The 19,779-nt window shown below is 36.9% G+C and overlaps 1 protein-coding gene across 1 annotated transcript; it reads left to right on the top strand.

The window, feature by feature from the left end:
• The first annotated feature begins 6,054 nt into the window (after positions 1-6,054).
• On the top strand, positions 6,055-17,470 carry apip (APAF1 interacting protein). The gene is made up of 8 exons (XM_054614595.1): positions 6,055-6,153; positions 9,735-9,803; positions 12,213-12,313; positions 13,853-13,901; positions 14,017-14,134; positions 15,026-15,161; positions 16,311-16,478; positions 16,612-17,470. Exons 2-8 carry the CDS (start codon positions 9,738-9,740, stop codon positions 16,709-16,711), a joined length of 738 nt encoding a protein of 245 aa, XP_054470570.1. The 5' UTR covers positions 6,055-6,153; positions 9,735-9,737; the 3' UTR covers positions 16,712-17,470.
• The last annotated feature ends 2,309 nt before the right edge of the window (positions 17,471-19,779 follow it).

The following is a 19,779-nucleotide window of genomic DNA, read 5'->3' as shown; positions in this document are numbered from 1 at the left end:
ATGATAATATAAGTCATACAGCTGTGAAATAAAGTCCTGCTTCCAGTTGCCTATCTCTTCATGTTGACATCCAGGAAAGTGAAAAAGAGTTCACTTGTAATGTGAACCGCAGTCATCGAGCGGCCGTTTACCCCCTGTATATGACATGCTGGACTCCCCTGAAGCCCCGCCCCCTCAGCTGAACAGAGAGCTGTTCTTTGGTTTATTCAAAGTTTGATATTGAACGGGTCGGGAGCCTGCAACAAACCTGACAAAAGCTCCCACTTGAGCCTAACAATAGGCTTCACCCGCCAAGTGTTTAGTAGATCGAATGAGTGGTTCTCAAATTACAGCAAAAGGACATACCAATGGACAAACACAGATTCTTTGACTAAAAACTCTGGCCAAATGCCTCATACCTGAGGGAAATCAAAGGGGGATCAATTTTGGTGTTCATATTTTCCCCAAGTGATTAAAAAAAAACACACACACACACACACCAACCCATCTCAGCATTAGCAGATTTTCAAACTCTAAAACATAACTGTGTTCGTGTTCAATGGGAAGCATGAATGGATAAACACTTGCAGAGCAGCAGAACACATGGTCTTTTAAGGGCAGGTCCTCTGGGCATGTGCAGGCCAATTAGCAGCCATTGTAAAAGACTCCCTCCCTCACTCCCTCCACCTCGCTGTTATCTCGTGTTTCATGGCAGCAACCATTGTTCCTGTCTCCAAAGTCCCAGCTCTCTCTCTCTCTCTCTCTCTCTCTCTCTCTCTGTCTCTCTGCAGCTCTCTGACTATCTCCACCATGAATAATCAAGAGAAGCTCGTCAGCCTTTATCACCTCTATTCTACCACAGACAAATATCCGCTTCAGTCTGCACATTCTTCCATCAGGTTAAAAAAAAATCACATCATGGCGGACCTCACTGCGTCCTCAAAACAGTATTGTTTGTCGACTTTCCAATTTTGACCATTTATGTGAAGTGTGAAAAGGATTTATAAAACAGGGAGGAAGATAAGGTCATTTTTTTTAACTGACAGGGAAAATATTACATTTTGGACACAGATTGGAAGGTTCATGCGTCACATTATCAAAATAAAAACCATAAAATCATATTTTTAATTCAAGTCAATGAAGTGATCCACTTTTATTTATTCACACAGTTAAAGCATCATGGTAGAAAACATACAATCAAGGAGCTTAATGGATATGTTCACGGGAGTAGAAAAGCCAAAGGGCTGATACAAAGTCCTCCGTAACACTTAGAAAATCAATTTAATTGTAACATGAGAGTGAAAGTTTCATATCAGTGACACAAATAGAGCTTCTCCTCTCCCCCCCGCCACCTTTATTCAGGAACCAACATCTATGAATCGTTGTACAATGAATTGAATGTTGGGGCAATGATTAAGATTTATATTAAAAGGACACTGGGAAAATGGTGAGTCAAGGACCTGCAAAACAATTTCAGGGATGCACACAATAATAATTTCACATTAAACAAATTTAGATATAAATGTACTGTAAAAAATCATGAAAAATAATGAATAAACCATTGCACATGTGTACTTTAGCCCTGAAGAAAATACTGTCAGGGCTTGCAAACTGTCACTTAAATCAAAGTAAACTGTTAGTAATTGTGTAAGATGGCCTTCATGCATGGCGCTTTACCCCGCCAGCTTGCCCCATCTTGCATGGCAGCAAGGGAAAGGAAAGAGTTTAGTGTTCCAGAGAAGGGAAAGTGTTTGTACCGTAAAATGTCAATCACTTTATTACAATGTGCAGCCATAAAGACCAAGGTTTCAGTTCGTCATAAAAACTGATTTCTTTTAATTTGAGTTCAGCCATGTCACATATGTCTGCCATTGTTTACAATCATGTTTGAAGGCTACGGTGTGGTACTTTGTTTTCTTAATTCCCAACTTCCTGAATTTAAACAGATCACCAAGTTTAGTAAAGAAAATACACTAGCTGACATCTTGTGCTTATTCATTCATTCAATTCACCTTCTTTACTGGAAATGAGTTTGATTTTATGTCTTTTTTTATTTACAACAGTTTATGATATCACCATGGCAAAACATTAAAGAAAACCATGACAGGCAGCTAATTTCAAAGGAGCCACTCCTTTTAGTTTTTGATGAATTATGCCCCACAGGTTTGAGGAAATATGATACTTGGGCAAGGCCTATTTAATATGATTTAGCATGACAAATTTGTTGCAGATTGAACCACTAAACATCTGGAAACTTGCAGACATGACAGGTTAAAATTATGAATTACAAATTGTGTACCATGCATGTAAATTACTGCATTTGGGGAAATCTAGTTATGGTTTTATCTTCTTCAAAAACAATCCGACACACAATGGTTTTACTCTATCAGAAATATGACAAAGGTACAATATACCTTATTTTGAAATGTAGATTACTGTAATTCCAGCTTTCTTTCCCTGGTTGATTAAGTTGTAATTTTCTTCTCCTGGTTGACAAAATGCAAAATCAATCAGATACCGTATCATCTTCATTTTTCATTCTAATATGCTTGATTATTTGTTTGCTGGATTTTTCCATTTATTTATTCTGTTCTAATATTCTTCGCAGACCATCTGTTTTTATGTCTGCTGTTCATTTTGAAAGTGTCTTTTGTTGCATTTATATTTACTCTTTTGTAATTCATGTGTGTACAACATTTCATGGCATTATAATGAATAGCTGTACTAACTCTGTGTACCAAAACACCAATAGAAAAGAGCTTTACAATTCAAGTCAAACTGAAGCTCAGAAAGCATTAAAAAAAGCAAATGTACACACAGAACAGCTCAGCGAGGTGATCAAATATACAGTAGTAGTACTAAAGATTGAAGGCCTGTTTCAACTGCTTTTCTATCACCCTTATTCAGTCTGGGTTTGTGCCGCTGGTGCAGATGGAGAATGACACTTCAATCTTACTCTGACGAGCACTCTGACGAGAGGCATATCCTCACCGACATCTGCCAGAATGGAATTTCCAAAGAGTACTAACAGTTCCCCGTTCCCATACGCAAAAGGACTTGTGAAAGTTTCTTCAAGCGGAAACAAAGCCAAACCATGAGGAGGAGTGGTTGAATGATGCAATTGTGAACCAAACAACAGATAGCATGTTCAGACTAGATGCACACGTTCTTTTGAAATCAACCTCTTCAATTTGCATTTTTGGGTTAGATATGCAGTACATGTTCATATGATTATTTTTTTGATTTCTGTACGGGTTCAACATCGACGTGGACTTAGGAGAAGAAGGGGGACACGTGGGCTCTGTCATTTAAAGTACTTGGATTCAGAGATCTCTTTAATAAACACATTCTAATAAAAAAAACACATGAATGTTAATTCCATTATCTTTTTGCCCTCCAATGCACTCTCGCACTACTTGTTTCTTGGCTCTGTATATGCAGTTTACCGTAACAGTACGACCTGTATGATGTATGTTTGTTATCCAGCTACTGCCTGTTATAATATCTGTATATGTTTTATTAATTAAACATTTTAAGTCTGTATATGTGTGTATTCAGAGCTACTGACAACAAAAGTAAAAGTCCTTATTTGTGTCAACATAATTGAACAAAAAGTAAGTTGTTTTTTTTACCATAAAGTTTAATGATGAAAGGTGGCCTAAAAAATACAGTGTGATGTAAACTGGAAAGAGTCAGTTAGATATGATAGTATCAATGAAGAAATAGAGGCAGTATGTTGGTAAAACTTGTGATGTTGTTTGGAAAGGAGAATTATAAATTATGTTAGACATGACAGCATTACTGTGATCCCAGTTTTTAAACTGGGATTTTAAAGTAAACAGCTGGCAGGGGGTGATGTGAAAAGGCCCAAACAGCATGCCATCAAACCGAGCAGTGGAGGCTTAATAGGTCATAACACAGCCTTGAACAGGGCTTAAATGGGGAACACAGAGGAGGCTATGGACAGTTTCCAGAAGACACTTTCGATATGCAGAGAGAGAGACGATGGGTCATGTTTGATGACATGGGTGGGGCTGCAGGAGAAATTTTCACAGGATGATTAAAGATAAAAGATAAGAGTGATTCAGAGCTATTGCTGGTGCATACAGTGAGAACCAGTGCAACAAAAATGCAGTTTAGCATCAAACCAGATGGTGTAAAAAGTAGCAAAGTGCAAGTTTAAAGATGTATGAATGTCCTGAATGAGCAATTAACCAGTGGGGTAGCGAAGCATGATGGAATGTTATATACACACACATAAAATGCTGTGATGGAAAACACAAGTACAATTTACAAGCAGTCCTACTGTAGCTTATTTGACAATGTCGAGGTATTCTACTTGAGGAATTTTATGTTGTGCTACATTGGCCTATGCAGTACTCTGCACTACATTTTAGAAGAAAACATTGTAGTTAACTTTTTATTCCACCAGGCTCTTTATTTAATAGATACTGTTACGTTCCAATTTTAAATATAAACATTACAACAAAATATGATGTCTGTTGTAGATTAAACTACACAAAAGTATGTAAAACTACAACATTTAAGTACTACATTCCAAATATTACAGTAACACTGACAATGGCCATTCTGCATAATGAGGCTATAGGGCTACAATACTTTTAATAGTCCTCTTAAAGTAGCTAACATTTGACTATTTACTATTTTGAATAGTGGAACTTTTTTTTGAAATAGTTTTTATATACAGTACCAGTCAAAAGTTTGGACACACCTTCTCATTCAACTACTTTGAAGAATCTAAAATATAAAACATATTCTGGTTTGTTGAGCATTTGTTGGTTTACCACATAATTCCATATGTGTTCCTTCATAGTTTGGATGTCTTCAATATTAATCTACAATGTAGAAAATAATTTATAATAAAATAAAGAAAAAACCTGTATATATATAAAATAAAATAAAAATAAAAATAAAGAAAAAACATTGAATGAGAAGGTGTGTCCAAACTTTTGACTGGTACTGTATATAGATATATATATAAAATAAAAATAAATATAAAATAAAAATAAAATAAAAAACCATTGAATGAGAAGGTGTGTCCAAACTTTTGACTGGTACTGTATATATATATATAAAAAATAAAAATAAAAATAAAGAAAAACCATTGAATGAGAAGGTGTGTCCAAACTTTTGACTGGTACTGTATATATATATATAAAATATATAAAATAAAAATAAAAATAAAAAATAAAATAAAAATAAAAAAAAAGAAAAAACATTGAATGAGAAGGTGTGTCCAAACTTTTGACTGTTACTGTATATATATAAAATAAAAATATATATAAAATAAAAAATAAAGAAAAACATTGAATGAGAAGGTGTGTCCAAACTTTTGACTGGTACTGTATATATATATATAAAAATAAAAATAAAAAAAAATTGAATGAGAAGGTGTGTCCAAACTTTTGACTGTTAAATATAAAATAAAAAAATATAAAATAAAAATCCATTGAATGAGAAGGTGTGTCCAAACTTTTGACTGGTACTGTATATATATAAAATAAAATAAAAATAAAAATAAAGAAAAACCATTGAATGAGAAGGTGTGTCCAAACTTTTGACTGTTACTGTATATATGTAAAATAAAAAAATATATAAAATAAAAATAAAGAAAAACATTGAATGAGAAGGTGTGTCCAAACTTTTGACTGGTACTGTATATATATAAAATAAAAATAAAGAAAAAAATTGAATGAGAAGGTGTGTCCAAAACTGTTAGTGTATAATGTAAAATAAAAATAAATAAAATTGAAAAATGATTGAATGAGAAGGTGTGTCCAAACTTTTGACTGGTACTGTATATATATAAAATAAAAATAAAAATAAAGAAAAAAGATGAATGAGAAGGTGTGTCCAAACTTTTGACTGGTAAATATAAAATAAAAAATAATCTATAAAATAAAAATAAAAATAAACCATTGAATGAGAAGGTGTGTCCAAACTTTTGACTGGTACTGTATATATATAATATAAAATAATATCATCCTGAGGGAAAAAAAGGTAGTTTTCTTGACCAAACATCACATCCGGGTTCTGTTTCCCCGTTCGGCTGTCGCACCTTGATGACGCAATCATAGCAGCAGCTGTGACGTTAGCTGCTGTTTTTGTTTTTTGGGACATCGTAGTGTTTTAACCACGGACTGATTTCACAACGTAAGTAAGCTAATAAGTCATGATCTTTATTGCACACGTAACAGTCTGTTTGCAGACGTGATGTAACTCTTTGTAAAGTGAGTCAGATGGCTAAAGGCAGGTTAGCACAAGATGCTACAGACATTAGCACCAGAACTCAACATGTGTTTTAGTTTTATGGTCTTTAATGAGGCAACATCTGAACAGTGTCATCCTAGACAATGCTTACATGGTTATATGTATTGTAGGATGCACTGAAAGTCAGACATGTTTTTTTTTATGTTGCATCTAAATCAATGCACTCAAGAGTTTTCCTAGTGTGTCTTATGGTGGGGTGTTTTTTTGTTACAGGAGCAGAGAGGATAGTGCAAACAAGAGACATAGTAAAAGAAAAAAACAAGATCAAAAACAAGTGTTATAGATAAGCAAATGAGCAATAAACTGAAATATTATATATGCAGACAGAAACTATTATAACTATTGTATTGCACAGTGGGGTGTGACTGCACCATGAACATCTGTGTAATCAAAAAATGCTTTTGTTGTCAGTAGCTCTGAATACACACATATACAGACTTAAAATGTTTAATTAATAAAACATATACAGATATTATAACAGTTTAATTAATAAAACATATACAGATATTATAACAGGCAGTAGCTGGATAACAAACATACATCATATAGGTCGTACTGTTACAGTAAGTTTTTTGTTAAGATAAGATAAGATAAAATAAGATAATCCTTTATTAGTCCCGCAGTGGGGAAATTTACAGGAGCAGAGAGGATAGTGCAAACAAGAGACATAGTAAAAGAAAAAAACAAGTATTATAAATAAGCAAATGAGCAATTAAAAAACAGTAAATAATCCACAGTAACTGAAATATTATATAAACAGACAGAAACTATTATAACTATTGTATTGCACAGTGTATTAGTGTCATGTGGTGTCGTGGCAGTCGATGTGTCCTTGGGCAAGACACTTAACCCCAAGTTGCTCCCGAAGGCTTGCCATCGGTGTGGACTGGATGTTGCGTGAATGTTAGTTAAGGTCTGGCACCTTGCATGGTAGCCTGTCATCAGTGTGTGACTGGGTGAATGATATGTAATATACTACTAATTGTAAGTCGCTTTGGATAAAAGCGTCTGCTAAATGGACCTGCGGTACCTCTCCTTCACACACCGGGGGTGAAGGAGCTGCCAGGGTGTCCCGCATGGGGTGAGAGGTGTTGTTCATCAGGGATGACAGCTTGGCCATCATCCTCCTGTCTCCCACCACCTCCACCGTATCCAGTGGACACCCCAGCACACTGCTGGCTTTCTTGACAAGTTTATTTAGTCTCTTCCTGTCGGCTGTCGAGATGCTGCTGCTCCAGCAGACCACTGCATAAAAAATGGCTGATGCCACCACAGAGTCAAAGAAGGTCTTCAGGAGTGCTCCCTGCACTCCAAAGGACCTCAGTCTCCTCAGCAGACACAGTCTCTGTGCTCTCTGACCCTTTTTATAAAGTGCATTTGTATGATTAGTCCAGTCCAGTTTATTGTTATGTACTTTCCATTCCAACCCAGCACCCAAGACTACAGCTATTGATTTCACTGATAAACCCACAGAAAGACACATCATGACCTGATGATGTTGTCTTTTGCTTCAATACATATTTCCACAATTCAGTCTTTATTGTCACAGCATTGCTCATCCAATACCATGTGTGTTGACATGTACACAATTTCAGAAAAGCCACAACAGAGGTTGTAGTGTATTCAACAAGACACGGTAAAATCCCCTAAAGCAAGGGCTGCAACTAATGACTTGAGTCACAAACCAAGCTTGAAATGTAACATCACTAACTAAAGCATCTAGCCATATGTTGTCCTTAAGTCAATGACCGCTACACAGGTTTGGCTATATTTCAGTACAGTGAGGGTCCATTTGTTTAAAGGTACCATGCCAGTTAAGATCTTGAGCACCTGTAATTTTAAGTTTTTTGGTTTAAACCTTAAACAATTCTCTCATTGTGAATGCCACATGACCCCTATGGCGTTTCTCTACAAATACATAAGACAAACAAGCAATAACTTCTTGGTTTTAAAGGTTTTTAATGTGACAAAGTTGCAGGAAGTGGCCTGTTTACCGAGGTGAATGTAGTAGCTGTTATTGAATAGTTTATTGGCCTAAGTCTTTTATAAAATGATACGTTTTAATTCTAACCCATCAGCAAGACTACAGCAGGTACGATCACTGATAAACGCATAACTTGAACCAGAGAGCAACTTAATTAAATATAATTACCTATTGTGTTATGTTGCAATAAAATTTGCATTCTCATAGTTCAATGACTCAGTATTGCTCATCTCAGTTTGTGTGCCGACATGTACTATATTGTGTAGCAGGAAACAGACTTCAGTGGTAATAAACATCCTCAACAAGTCATGACCAAAAGTACAAGTGACTTTTCATTAGAACTTTGCTCCCAAAATCTAGTTATCTGGGTCTGTATGTATCCTATAATGTTATATATTATATACTCGTGGTGAATTGCCAACTTTTCTCTACAGAAGTGAGAAGTGAGTTATTATCAAACAGTTTATCTTTCTTAGATTTTTAGGGCAAAAAATAATTATTTTTATTATCAATGAATCTGATATAAGTTTTTAAGTAGTAGTAGTAGTAGTAGTAGTTTTTAAGTAGAATTTAGAAAAGAAAGTAAAATGACGTTAGGGTGCTTCCCCTGGAAGCATCAATGGTGGAAGTGTGGAAGCCTCTCAGTACCTGCTGTACTGTAAAAAACTGATTACTGTCAAATAATCAAAATTATGGCATTGAAATGATAACAAAATAACTGCTCTCTACATTACCAGTGAAGCCACTTAGCCCACAGGAAACTGTTCATAATGTGAAACGCTTTCTGTCATTGCCGTCCGCATATTTAAGCTCATGGATAATTCATGTCACAAAAAAAAAACACTAAACGAGAGACAAAAAATAAATGCCATATTTATGATGGTTTATGCATACAGAGAAAGAAAAGTGTATTGTGTATTTATATTTCAAATTTATATTTTCACTTTACTTTTTTTTTTTTATTCAGGCATTTTAAATCTGACTTTGTCAATTGTACCTATCTTGTTTAAAGTGACAACCTAATCAAAACAGAATGAACATTGACTTTAACTCATTTGCATTTTACAAATCCAGACTTGTATTTAAATAAAACTTTTTAAATAAAAAGCTTTAAGGGTTTTGCATTGTGTAATGTTTTGCATTAACTAGAAATTCAAATCAATAGTGGCCTCTTAGATTTCTGAGCGGCCCTGCCTATATCTGCCCTTTAGATCTCACAGACGTGTGAGAGGAGAAGGAGGGAGGAATTAGTAAATCAGTTCTCTCTTAGTTATCTCAATGGTATTTGATTCCAATGGGGAATTAATCCAAACGAGGAAGTAAGACGCTGACAGAATGCTGTCATTGTGTCCTAACCGCTACAAGTGTGTCTCACATGACTCGAAAATCAATGTTATGCAACCGTTTCGCACACATCTCCTCTTGACATTGTGATCTGTCTGTTAATGTGGTCGATGCTTCTTTTTTTTTTGTCTCACAGGAGATGTCCTCTTTGTGCGGCCCCAGCAACAGCTACCATGATGCAGATCAAGAGGCCGCAGAGAGACAGGTGACCGTGACATGACTTTGAAAAATGCATTTGTATGAAATGACGCTTTGGAAACACACCTGAACTACCAAAGTGAGACACGTTTTCAGGAGCAGTAATCGTATACATGCATTGGTTAAATTGAATAACAACAGTAGATTAGATTCAACTTTATTGTCATGGCACAGAGTACAAGTACTGAGACAACAAAATACACATAAGCATCTAACCAGAAGTGCAAAAAGCAGTAAAAGGGGAGAGTAATGTAAATAGGAATATACAGAATAAACAGTAATATATAGAATACATGTAGAATACACAGTAGGGAGTATATAAGAATACGCTACGATATATATACAGCCTATGCTAATACAGTATGATCAGTGTGAGATGAATACGCCAAGATATATAGAGTAGGCAAAATATATAGTGCAGATAAGTGGCGAGTAAATATATACGGAATTAGAAGAGGGAAGTATAATATGAATATGTTATACATATTAGATAATACAGTATAGACAGTAGTAGAAGTATGTATTGGTATGTGAGTGCTTTTATAGTATAGGTAAGTGTATGTACACTAGAGTGGCAGTAAGAAGTATCACTGTGATTGATGTATAGTTCAGAAAGGTGACAGACGAGTGGGAAGAAGCTGTTCCTGAGCCTGCTGGTTTCGGGAACAGAGAGTCCTGTTGCACCTCCCAGAGGGGGAGACGGGCAAATGTCCCCGACGATGTCGTTTGTCCTCCGCAGACATTGCTAGTGCTCGACAAGCCTCTGGTCCGACACAGAGCAGTTGCCATACCATACTGTGATGCAGTTGGTAAGAAGGCTCTCATCTGGTGCAATCTGAAGAGACAGGTGGACTCTCTTCAGTCTCAAAAGCACAGTCCAAATACACGTTTTAAGTATATGGCTTGTGTTATTCTATTTTTTTGTTATTGTCAATAAAGACCGACACCAACAATGCGTTAGTCCATCACACATCTGACTTCCTAACCCTGTTTCTGGCACACAGCATCAAGCAAATTAATAAGTAACTAATGCATTTTTGTAAGGGACTATATTCAGCTGTGGATTAATACACATATGGTCCTCTAGTTAGTATTTACAGCATGAGGGTGGGATTGAGTCAAAACTACTACAGCCTGTTTGTTCATGCTATTTAAGGAATAGCATGACCAGATTGTTCTGACACCCAGAACAATGTAGCCATTATATTTGGACAATCATGAGGATTTATGGCACAGAGGAATAATCCGACTCACACTGTAAAGGCAATAAAGGGTTGGATTTATTGTTGGTTATGATCTTTTCCATGGAATTTGTTGACAATAAGTAACCCATTGAATACCACCATACTTGTACTGTACAAACTTCACAGTTGGGTTCAACAGCAGTGACAATGTTTGCATTGGTTAAACTGAATAACAGCTTGCTGTTTTCATTACAGTGACACAGTACTGCTACGGCAATGCCTTCAACATTAAAAGCACAGTGCTTTTACATTTAGACATTTGCATTTTAAGTTGAATTAGCTTTTTAGACCCCTTTTCTGTTAGTAAACATGACGTTTTTTTGTCTGTCAATGTATGTCAAAGGAAATACAAGTTTCTATCAAAATGTACAGTCACTCACTCTCCGGGTTGCAGTATGTTACTTGCGAAAGCTTACATTAACCAACGGGACCAGATTAGCAGAACCCCTTTGCTAGCAAACTAAGCTAGGAGGAGAGCAGAAGGGAGCTCCAAAGAGGACGTCTGGCTAGTCAGCTAGCTAGCTTGTACATCTCTAACGCTTGCTTATTAGCTAGCTAGCTTATACATCTCTAAAGCTTGCTAGTTGGCCAGCTAGCTTGTCTTTCCCCAGAGCTCTTCTCTCAGTGAAGGAAGCCTCCTAGCAGCGAGGAGTGAGGCAGAGGGGCCTTCATTTCGGCCACCAGCCTGAAGTTGCTGCCTCATTTTCTGTAAAAAGTGTAGCATAAAAGCATGGTGGAATAAGCGATTTTGCTAGCTAGCTGCTGAATGAGTAGAATTGAACAACATGCTTCATGCAGACGGCTGAAGGCTAGCAGAAGGCTAAACTATTAGCAAAATTTCCTCTCCATACCTCTGATAGCTTAGCATAAGGCTAAGCTAAACTTTTAGCAACGCTTTCGCCCATCATCGCTTCACCGATATTGTAACTCGCAAGGGACTCTAATCACGGCTTTTCATCTCAAATGTATGCAATATTGATTCTGGCACCCAACAACACAGCAACGTGACATTATTGCTGTGTAACGTTAGCCTGTTTTTGTGGTTTCTCCTCTTGTCTTTCCTTTGTTTTGCCGCCAGCTTACACCATAAAGTAATCATGACGTCTGCTGTAAAAAGGGTCCATTCATACTGTTAAACCTGAGCTCAGTTGACAGCTGTGTGTCTGTTACAGGAGAAGGAGCATCCTCGTGTCCTCATCCCGGAGTTGTGCCGACTCTTCTACCAGCTGGGATGGGTGACCGGGACCGGCGGAGGGATCAGTCTGAGACGAGGGTTCGTCATAAAAACTTTCTACAGAATATATGTGAATGATCAGAAAAGTAACACCCTCATTTAGCTTAAAAAGTAAAAAAGTTTTGTCTCTTTGCATTTCTGTGACAATCATGCCCAAAAGAAAATGTAATCTTTTTTAAAAAGTGCTGCGAGGCTGATGTGAGATCAGTTTTGAATATGTGTGCAAATCTAGGGTGAAGAGAGAAGGCCACGGTTTTACCATAAAGGGACAGAATTCAAACTGAAGGCTTTGACAGGCTATTACAAACATCTTTGAACTGTGTTGTTTTCGATGGCGGCTACAAAGGAGGCGCCACCCATCAGCAAATCCCTGTTTGAAACGGCAGTCATTTATTTAAGCCAACAGGGGAACTTGATGAAACCTCAGAGGAAACCAAATTAGATTTACTGACTGCCACTGCATGTATGCCGGTGTTTCGCTCAGATAGAAAAACAGCGTAACTCTTAAATGATCGACAGGAGAATTTCTTTTCATTGCTAAATGATTATACCTTTTAGATTTCGATAGATAATAAGCAGTTATGCGCTCTGCTGCAAAACTGAACTTGTGCAGAATATCATACCTCACCTTTTTTTTTATAAAGATGTGCGGCCCTTACATTGTCTAGGTGGTAGACTAAATGAGAACTGTTCAGATGTACCCATTATGTGGCCATGTGAACACTGATTCTAAATTGGTGCTTTAATTGTTCAGCTAAAAGCCTCTAACACATATTCACTGACTCTGGATAAAAGAGAGTGGATAAATGGAAATAAGTTATGCAATCTAAACAGGCAGTAGTGTCATTTTACAGAACTCTGTGTATTTATATTTACCGTGAGTGCCGGTCACACAGAACTTTTAAGGTTTGAAGCTTTTTCTTTTTTTCACAGTTGCTTTTGGATTGACTCAGAAAAGACTCGGAGCCTAAGGCGGCCTCGCCAAACCTTGCACACACACACAAAGAAAATCAATGGGATACTCCTTTATTTGCCGTTTGTTGCTTGGCAAAGAAGAGCACAATAGCTTTTTCCTCCACATTCTATGAGGAAGTGTCAAGGCTCTCGCCAGTTAAGCAGAAATATGAGCATGGAAGATTTAGTGGGGATGAATGATGATTATTTAACTTTTTGTCTCAGGCTTTTTGTTATTCATTCGTTTGTTTTTTGGTCCAGGGTGTGGAATGTTACTTGGAATGAAATTACACACCAGTTCAAAGGGCATTCCAAGTAATTCGAACAATGGGCACTGAGCGAAATGTTTTTAGATAAAAACTGAAGAAATACTTCCAAGGAAAAATGGGTTCTTCATGGATGGCTGGAAAAGCTTTTGTGAATGTTTCTCAAACATGTAGTAGTAGTCGTTGAGTTTCAGTTCCTTTTATATGTCGCTTTTCTTCAGGAAAAGACACAATAAACTGAGAAGAGTACTGGTATTTGTAGGCCAGTATTTTGTTATCGACAAACCAATGCCATTTCAAGAATAACTTTATTGTCCTCGTTCTTCCCCCCGTTGTTGTTTTGTTGTCTGACTCACAGGGAGCAGATCTTCATTGCCCCATCCGGTGTTCAGAAAGAGAGAATACAGGTAAGCAGGTTCTAACCACATTGCGTAATATTGTTGTCCTCGGCACATATAATCTCATTTAGCGGTATTGGATTTGTGTGTTTTTAATACATTTTTTGATGTTTTTGTTACACAGCCAGAAGACATGTTTGTGTGTGACGTGGAAGAGAGGGACATCAGCTGTCCACCTGCCTGGAAGAACTTGAGGAAGAGCCAGTGTACACCGCTTTTTATGAACGCCTATACTATGAGAGGTGAGCCACTAACATATTCATGGTCATTACCACCAATGCTAACCACAGTTTACAGTCAGTCAGTAAAATAATCAGAAACCTGCATACAAGAAATTGTCCTTTTAATTAAGTCACTGATATATACCTTTTTTTTTGTCTGTGTCAGAGATCAATCCATCGTTTACTGCAGCACAAAGGAGTAAATAGGAGAACTAAAAATGATTTGAATGAAATATAAATGTTTCTGATTTGAGAGGCTGAATGGAATAAGAAATGCCCGTCATTAGAAAGTGGCCATGTAAGAATACATTTAAAAAAAATCAGTAATAGACTCCAAATATTTCCCTCCTGGTCTTTTTTGATTCCACTTTATATTCCACACATTTCATTCTATAAACATGTAGTTTTTGAAATATTTTTACCATTGGCATAAGTTTCAATTATTTCTACAAAATGAAGGTTGTCAATGTGAAGGCTGTGGTTTCTAGAAAGATTGCTTTTTGACCAAATTCTGTAAAACCTTTTGATTTCATAAAGAGGCAGTCAGTTGAGTTTCCACTCATAAGATACAGTTGTTCAATAAAGACATTGTAATTTAAAGGTCAATTTGATTTTACTATTATACTTCATGTATCAAAAAACTCATCTCATCTCTATCATGCAATTGTGAAAATGTATTCAGTTTGCATCTGTCACAGCTTGTGAGGCCTCCACAACTTGGACCCAATACTTAAGCAATGTCAATTGTATCAAATAATTTCAAAGCGTAGCGCACCTTGATGTCTCATTGTCTGTGGGTGGTTGCATGCTTTGTCTTGTCTGGTTACAATCATCATTTTGAGCGAGAGGTACAATACCAGTACGCAACACTTAAAATATCAGAATCTGCCTTTTCCTTTTGCTAAAATACAGGGGCACAGGCAGTTATACACACCCACTCCAAGGCTGCTGTCATGGCAACACTGCTGTATCCTGGCAAAGAGTTCAGGATAACACACCAGGAGATGATCAAGGGGATTCGTAAAGGCACCTCAGGCACCAACTATCGGTACGTAATCAAGATGCAAGGATTAGTGAAGTCCAAAGAAAGTTCCAGAAGCATTTTTTTTCTCTCTGAAGTAGAACTTTATAATTTGTCTTGGCACTCGTGGTAGAAATCACAGCTGCAAAACCTGTCACGTGTCGGCCAAATCCGCCATTTTGAAATTCCATTCTGATTTTCTTACTAATGCTATTATTGAATGCAAGTCTTTAGACTAACTTTTTTTTTTCACTACTGTCCTGGACCCCAATGCGAAAAATAATTTCAACCATCCCAAAGTCAGTGTAAACTGTCAAAATGTCATCCTTTTATGCTGTCATTGTCAATAATTTCCCCATTGTGGGACTAATAAAGGATTGATTATTATTATTATTATTATTATTATTATTATTATTATTATTATTATTATCTATAGTGGTTATTTGGATAGAAAACACGCAATTCAAATGATTAGAAAATACATGCTTGTACATGCTTGAGGAAGCATAACCATTGCACATTAAGTCAGATACATGAATAGTACAATTTGGAAGTCCTCTTTCTTGGCCAGGATCTGTTTGTGGAGAAAAGTGCCCCGTCTTGACTCACTTTTCACCAAAACATGCTGAAACATGTGGGTCCCAACCACAAAGTTTTTTTTTTTCACATCAAAGAGCCTTGTTGCTGGAATCTTTTTCTCTGCAGCACTTGGTAAAAGCCAGGTATGAATAACATTTTAACAAATCAAGGATTTGAGTGTGTGCTCGCTCCCATGCAGGCGGCTTAAAAAGGGGAATATTTTATCAGAAGGTTTTACATGCTTCTTCTTTGGTTCCAGCTAAGAAGGAGGCAGTGAGTAACCTGTTGGATTACAGCAGTAACAAATCCTTTTTTTTCTATAGTCATTATTTTGATAATCGTTCAGTTAATGAAACGGTTAAAAAGGTCTCTGATGATATAAAGCAGGGAAAAACAGCAGATCTTCTCATTTTGAGAAGCTGGATTCGGGAAATGTTTGTTGTTTTTGCCTCGATAAACTACTGACCCAGTTTCAGCATTGTGCTTGATTCATTATATGATAAATGATACAGTATTCAAGCTTTGAGAAAGGGCACGATCATCCTCGTTCTGACTGAACTCTGACGGCAGAAGTTAAATCTCATTTAATGTACACAGATACGACGAATGCCTGGTGGTGCCTATTGTTGAAAACACACCAGAGGAGATGAACTTGAGAGACCGGATGGCTCGGGCTATGGAGGAATACCCAGATTCATGTGCCGTCCTCGTCCGCCGACATGGGGTCTATGTCTGGGGCGAGTCGTGGGAAAAAGCCAAGACCATGTGAGCATTTACCTCTCATCACTATCGACCTCTTTTACCTTGTTTATGACAAAGAACAGATAGGTGTATTTGTATTGAGGGCATGTGGTCTTTTTCTCCTCCAAACACTAAAACGTTCTGCGTCATTTTGTAGGTGTGAATGCTACGACTACCTGTTTGACATGGCTGTGCAGATGAAGCAGTGCGGACTGGACCCTTCTGCCCTCCCAACAGAAGAAAACGGAATAGTTTGACATTCACCGGTTGTTTGGTTTTTTTTTTGTAAAAGAGACATGTGTTGCAGAAAGGTCAGTGGCGTTCGATCAGGAGAGCGTGTTGTAATCATTTTGTCTTTCACGCCGGCCTGCTTCAAATTTGATGAAATTTGAAGGTAAGGGCAGATCCAGGGTTGGAGGAGATTGAATGGCTGTGATCCAGAAGCATCTGGAGACAAGTCGCACAAAAAAAAAAAAACCACACAGTGGGACGAGTCTTGAATGAGCAGCTTGGCAAATCAAGGTCCTCGGGATCAAACGCTTTCCTTTTCAAGGTCTTGTGCATCTCAATTGAATGCAATGATGATGAAATGCCTTTGCTTCAATCAATATAAAAACGATGGAATGCAAATCGTAAATCGCATAAATTATTTGTGTTTCTTTTCCTCATTTTCTGGCAGCAGGCTAAGCAATGTAGTCCAGACGTCCCCTCTCCATGACAATGTTTACCAGCTTCTTTTAAAAAAAAAAATCAAAAAATAAAGTTTTAAAAGTACAACAATGTTTCATTTTAAAGAACAAACATGTACTTTTCTTTCTCACAGGGTGATATCTAATGTTTCTTTAAGCTCCAAATCATTTCTGAATTTTTTTAAAGCCATGTTTTGCATTCAAACAAACATAAAAATACAAACGGACATGTATTTCTTTTTCTCACAGGGTGATGTCTAATGTTTCTTTAAACTACAAATAATTTCTGAATTTTTTTAAAGCCATGTTTTGCATGCAAATAAACATCAAAAAACAAACAAATTATGTTTTTGACTTTTAATAAACATTTTGCACCCCAGTGACCGTGGTCATGCACATCCTGGGCTCACCAGGAGAGAACATTTGGTGCAGGGATCTCACATCCTAACACAGCATGCCTCAAGTCGTCTGCATTCTCGTTTCTCATGAAAGCCAGGATTGTTGTTCGGTTAACAAGCTCCCTCTGCTGCCACCATCCCCTGCCTCCACCACTGTACTCTTTCAAAACAGTGTGCTGTCAAATATGCTGCAGGCTTATTTGAATCTAAAAAAAAAAAAAAAAAAAGAACTCCTTCCAGCTGCGCTAACGCTGCCAAGATTCCCCATCCTCTGATTAATGAGGAATCCTGGTAAACCCATTTGCAAAAGAAATTGAAAACCAGCCCATAGCATAAAAATGACGTGAAGCTGAGCTTCACAATGTCAGTGTCACTGTCTCCCCTCATGAACACATCAACAATAGTTCCCAGGTTTTGGTCTAGTTGATTTTTTTTTTTGTTGAGGAATGATTGGTAAAAAGGTAACAAATGACAAAAAGAAAAACTGTTCCTAAAGTATTAGGCATTGTCAAAGTCAGACTAAACCCCAGCACCAGACACCAAATGCTTTAATGCACATTATATATTCCAATATTCATGCCATCATGCATTTATATTAATATGTATTACCTGTCAGCTAGCAAAGTTCAGAAACGGACGAATTAGGAATAGAATATGAAGTCAAAGACGACTCTTTTCTACAAATACCAAGTGACTGAGTGAGAGGAACTCAGAGCTGTAATGTGCAGTCGTTCACTTTGAAAAGAGCAAAGGAACAAAGGTTCACATTCCCACTGCTGTACCATTTTATACCTCAATAGAAAAAACAATGGGGTTTCAGATTTATGAAAATGTATTAAAATGATGAATGAAACAAAATGCAAAAACCCATGGATTGCATAATATATATATATATATAGTTGTGTGTGAGTAACAAACAAATATATTAAACAAAATCCTCCCAGTGTTGTTAAAAGAATTCAGATACTTTACTTGAGTAAAAGTACCAGTATCACATTGTGAAAATATTACTAAACTAAAAAGCCTTCTAAATCCTACTTAACTAAAAGTACAGAAGTAGTGTCAGCAAAATGTTCTGAAAGTATCAAAATAAAAGTAATTGTTCTGCAAAAAAATTGTGCATTTGAGTTATATATATTAGATGTTTTTGCTGTTGCGTCAATAGCAACAGTATTGCAAAAAAATATATATATAAATATATATATATCAAATTACTGCTAATTATATTTCATTTAGGAGAGACTTTATTAAACCGGAACAATAATTTATTACATGTTTCGCAATAAGATTAATAGTGAAGAGTCTCTGGCGATGAAACCTGATGGTGACGTAGAATATTAAAGGGGCTTGTGATGGAATCCCCCCCCCCCCCCCCCCCCAGTAGATGTGATGAATACTGGATGTGAAGGGGGTGGAGGAGGGTCGCTTTGGTTCCCACTGAAATGACGACTGACAGCAGCAGAGAGAGGAGAGCAGTTTTAGGTTTGACAGCAACGATTTTATTGGTTTAGGGAGATTGTTGCAAAATCTGGTTGCTTTACCTTAGAGTGACCTATCATAGTCAGCTGATAGAGAGAGAGAGAGAGAGATTTGTGAATTACAGGAGTGTACAGAGAACGGAACTTCCGCTACACTTCATATATACACTGTTGTGTTGTTTAAATGTATAGCAATCACATGGTAAACTTGTGTTTTTTTATGTTAAAACTTAATGTAAAATATAATTGGTAATCTTCCAGATACGTGGAGTGAAATAAAGTACGCTATTCGCCTTTGAAATGTAGAGGATTAGAAGTATAAAGTGGCATGAAATGGAGCAGATGTATTATACTGTAGGTTCCCCTTAGAGTTGAGCTATGGATTTTAAAATGTTTCAAAAATAAGCTTTGGAAATGTTTTAAGATAAGATAAGATAATCCTTTATTAGTCCCGCAGCGGGGAAATTTGCAGTACGAGTATGGAGATGCGTTTATAGGACCTTGAGGGTACACGCAATGCATTCTGGTGAACTGAATGTAATATTTTGTGTTTAGAAAATCATACAGGGCACATTTAAAAACTGCACACTGTGTTATTAAGGTAGAAATAAATGATATGACCGTCCTTCGGTGAACCACATTAATGCTCGTGTTGCACTGCACCTTTACTGCTTCTTTTTGCACTTCTGGTTAGATGCTAAAACTGCATTTCGTTGTCCTAGTACTTGTACTCTGTGCAATGACAATAAAGTTGAATCTA

The sequence above is a fragment of the Anoplopoma fimbria genome, chromosome 2 (assembly GCF_027596085.1).
Source record: "Anoplopoma fimbria isolate UVic2021 breed Golden Eagle Sablefish chromosome 2, Afim_UVic_2022, whole genome shotgun sequence".
Taxonomy (NCBI): domain Eukaryota; kingdom Metazoa; phylum Chordata; class Actinopteri; order Perciformes; family Anoplopomatidae; genus Anoplopoma; species Anoplopoma fimbria.
This window is presented reverse-complemented; position numbering and strand designations above follow the sequence as displayed.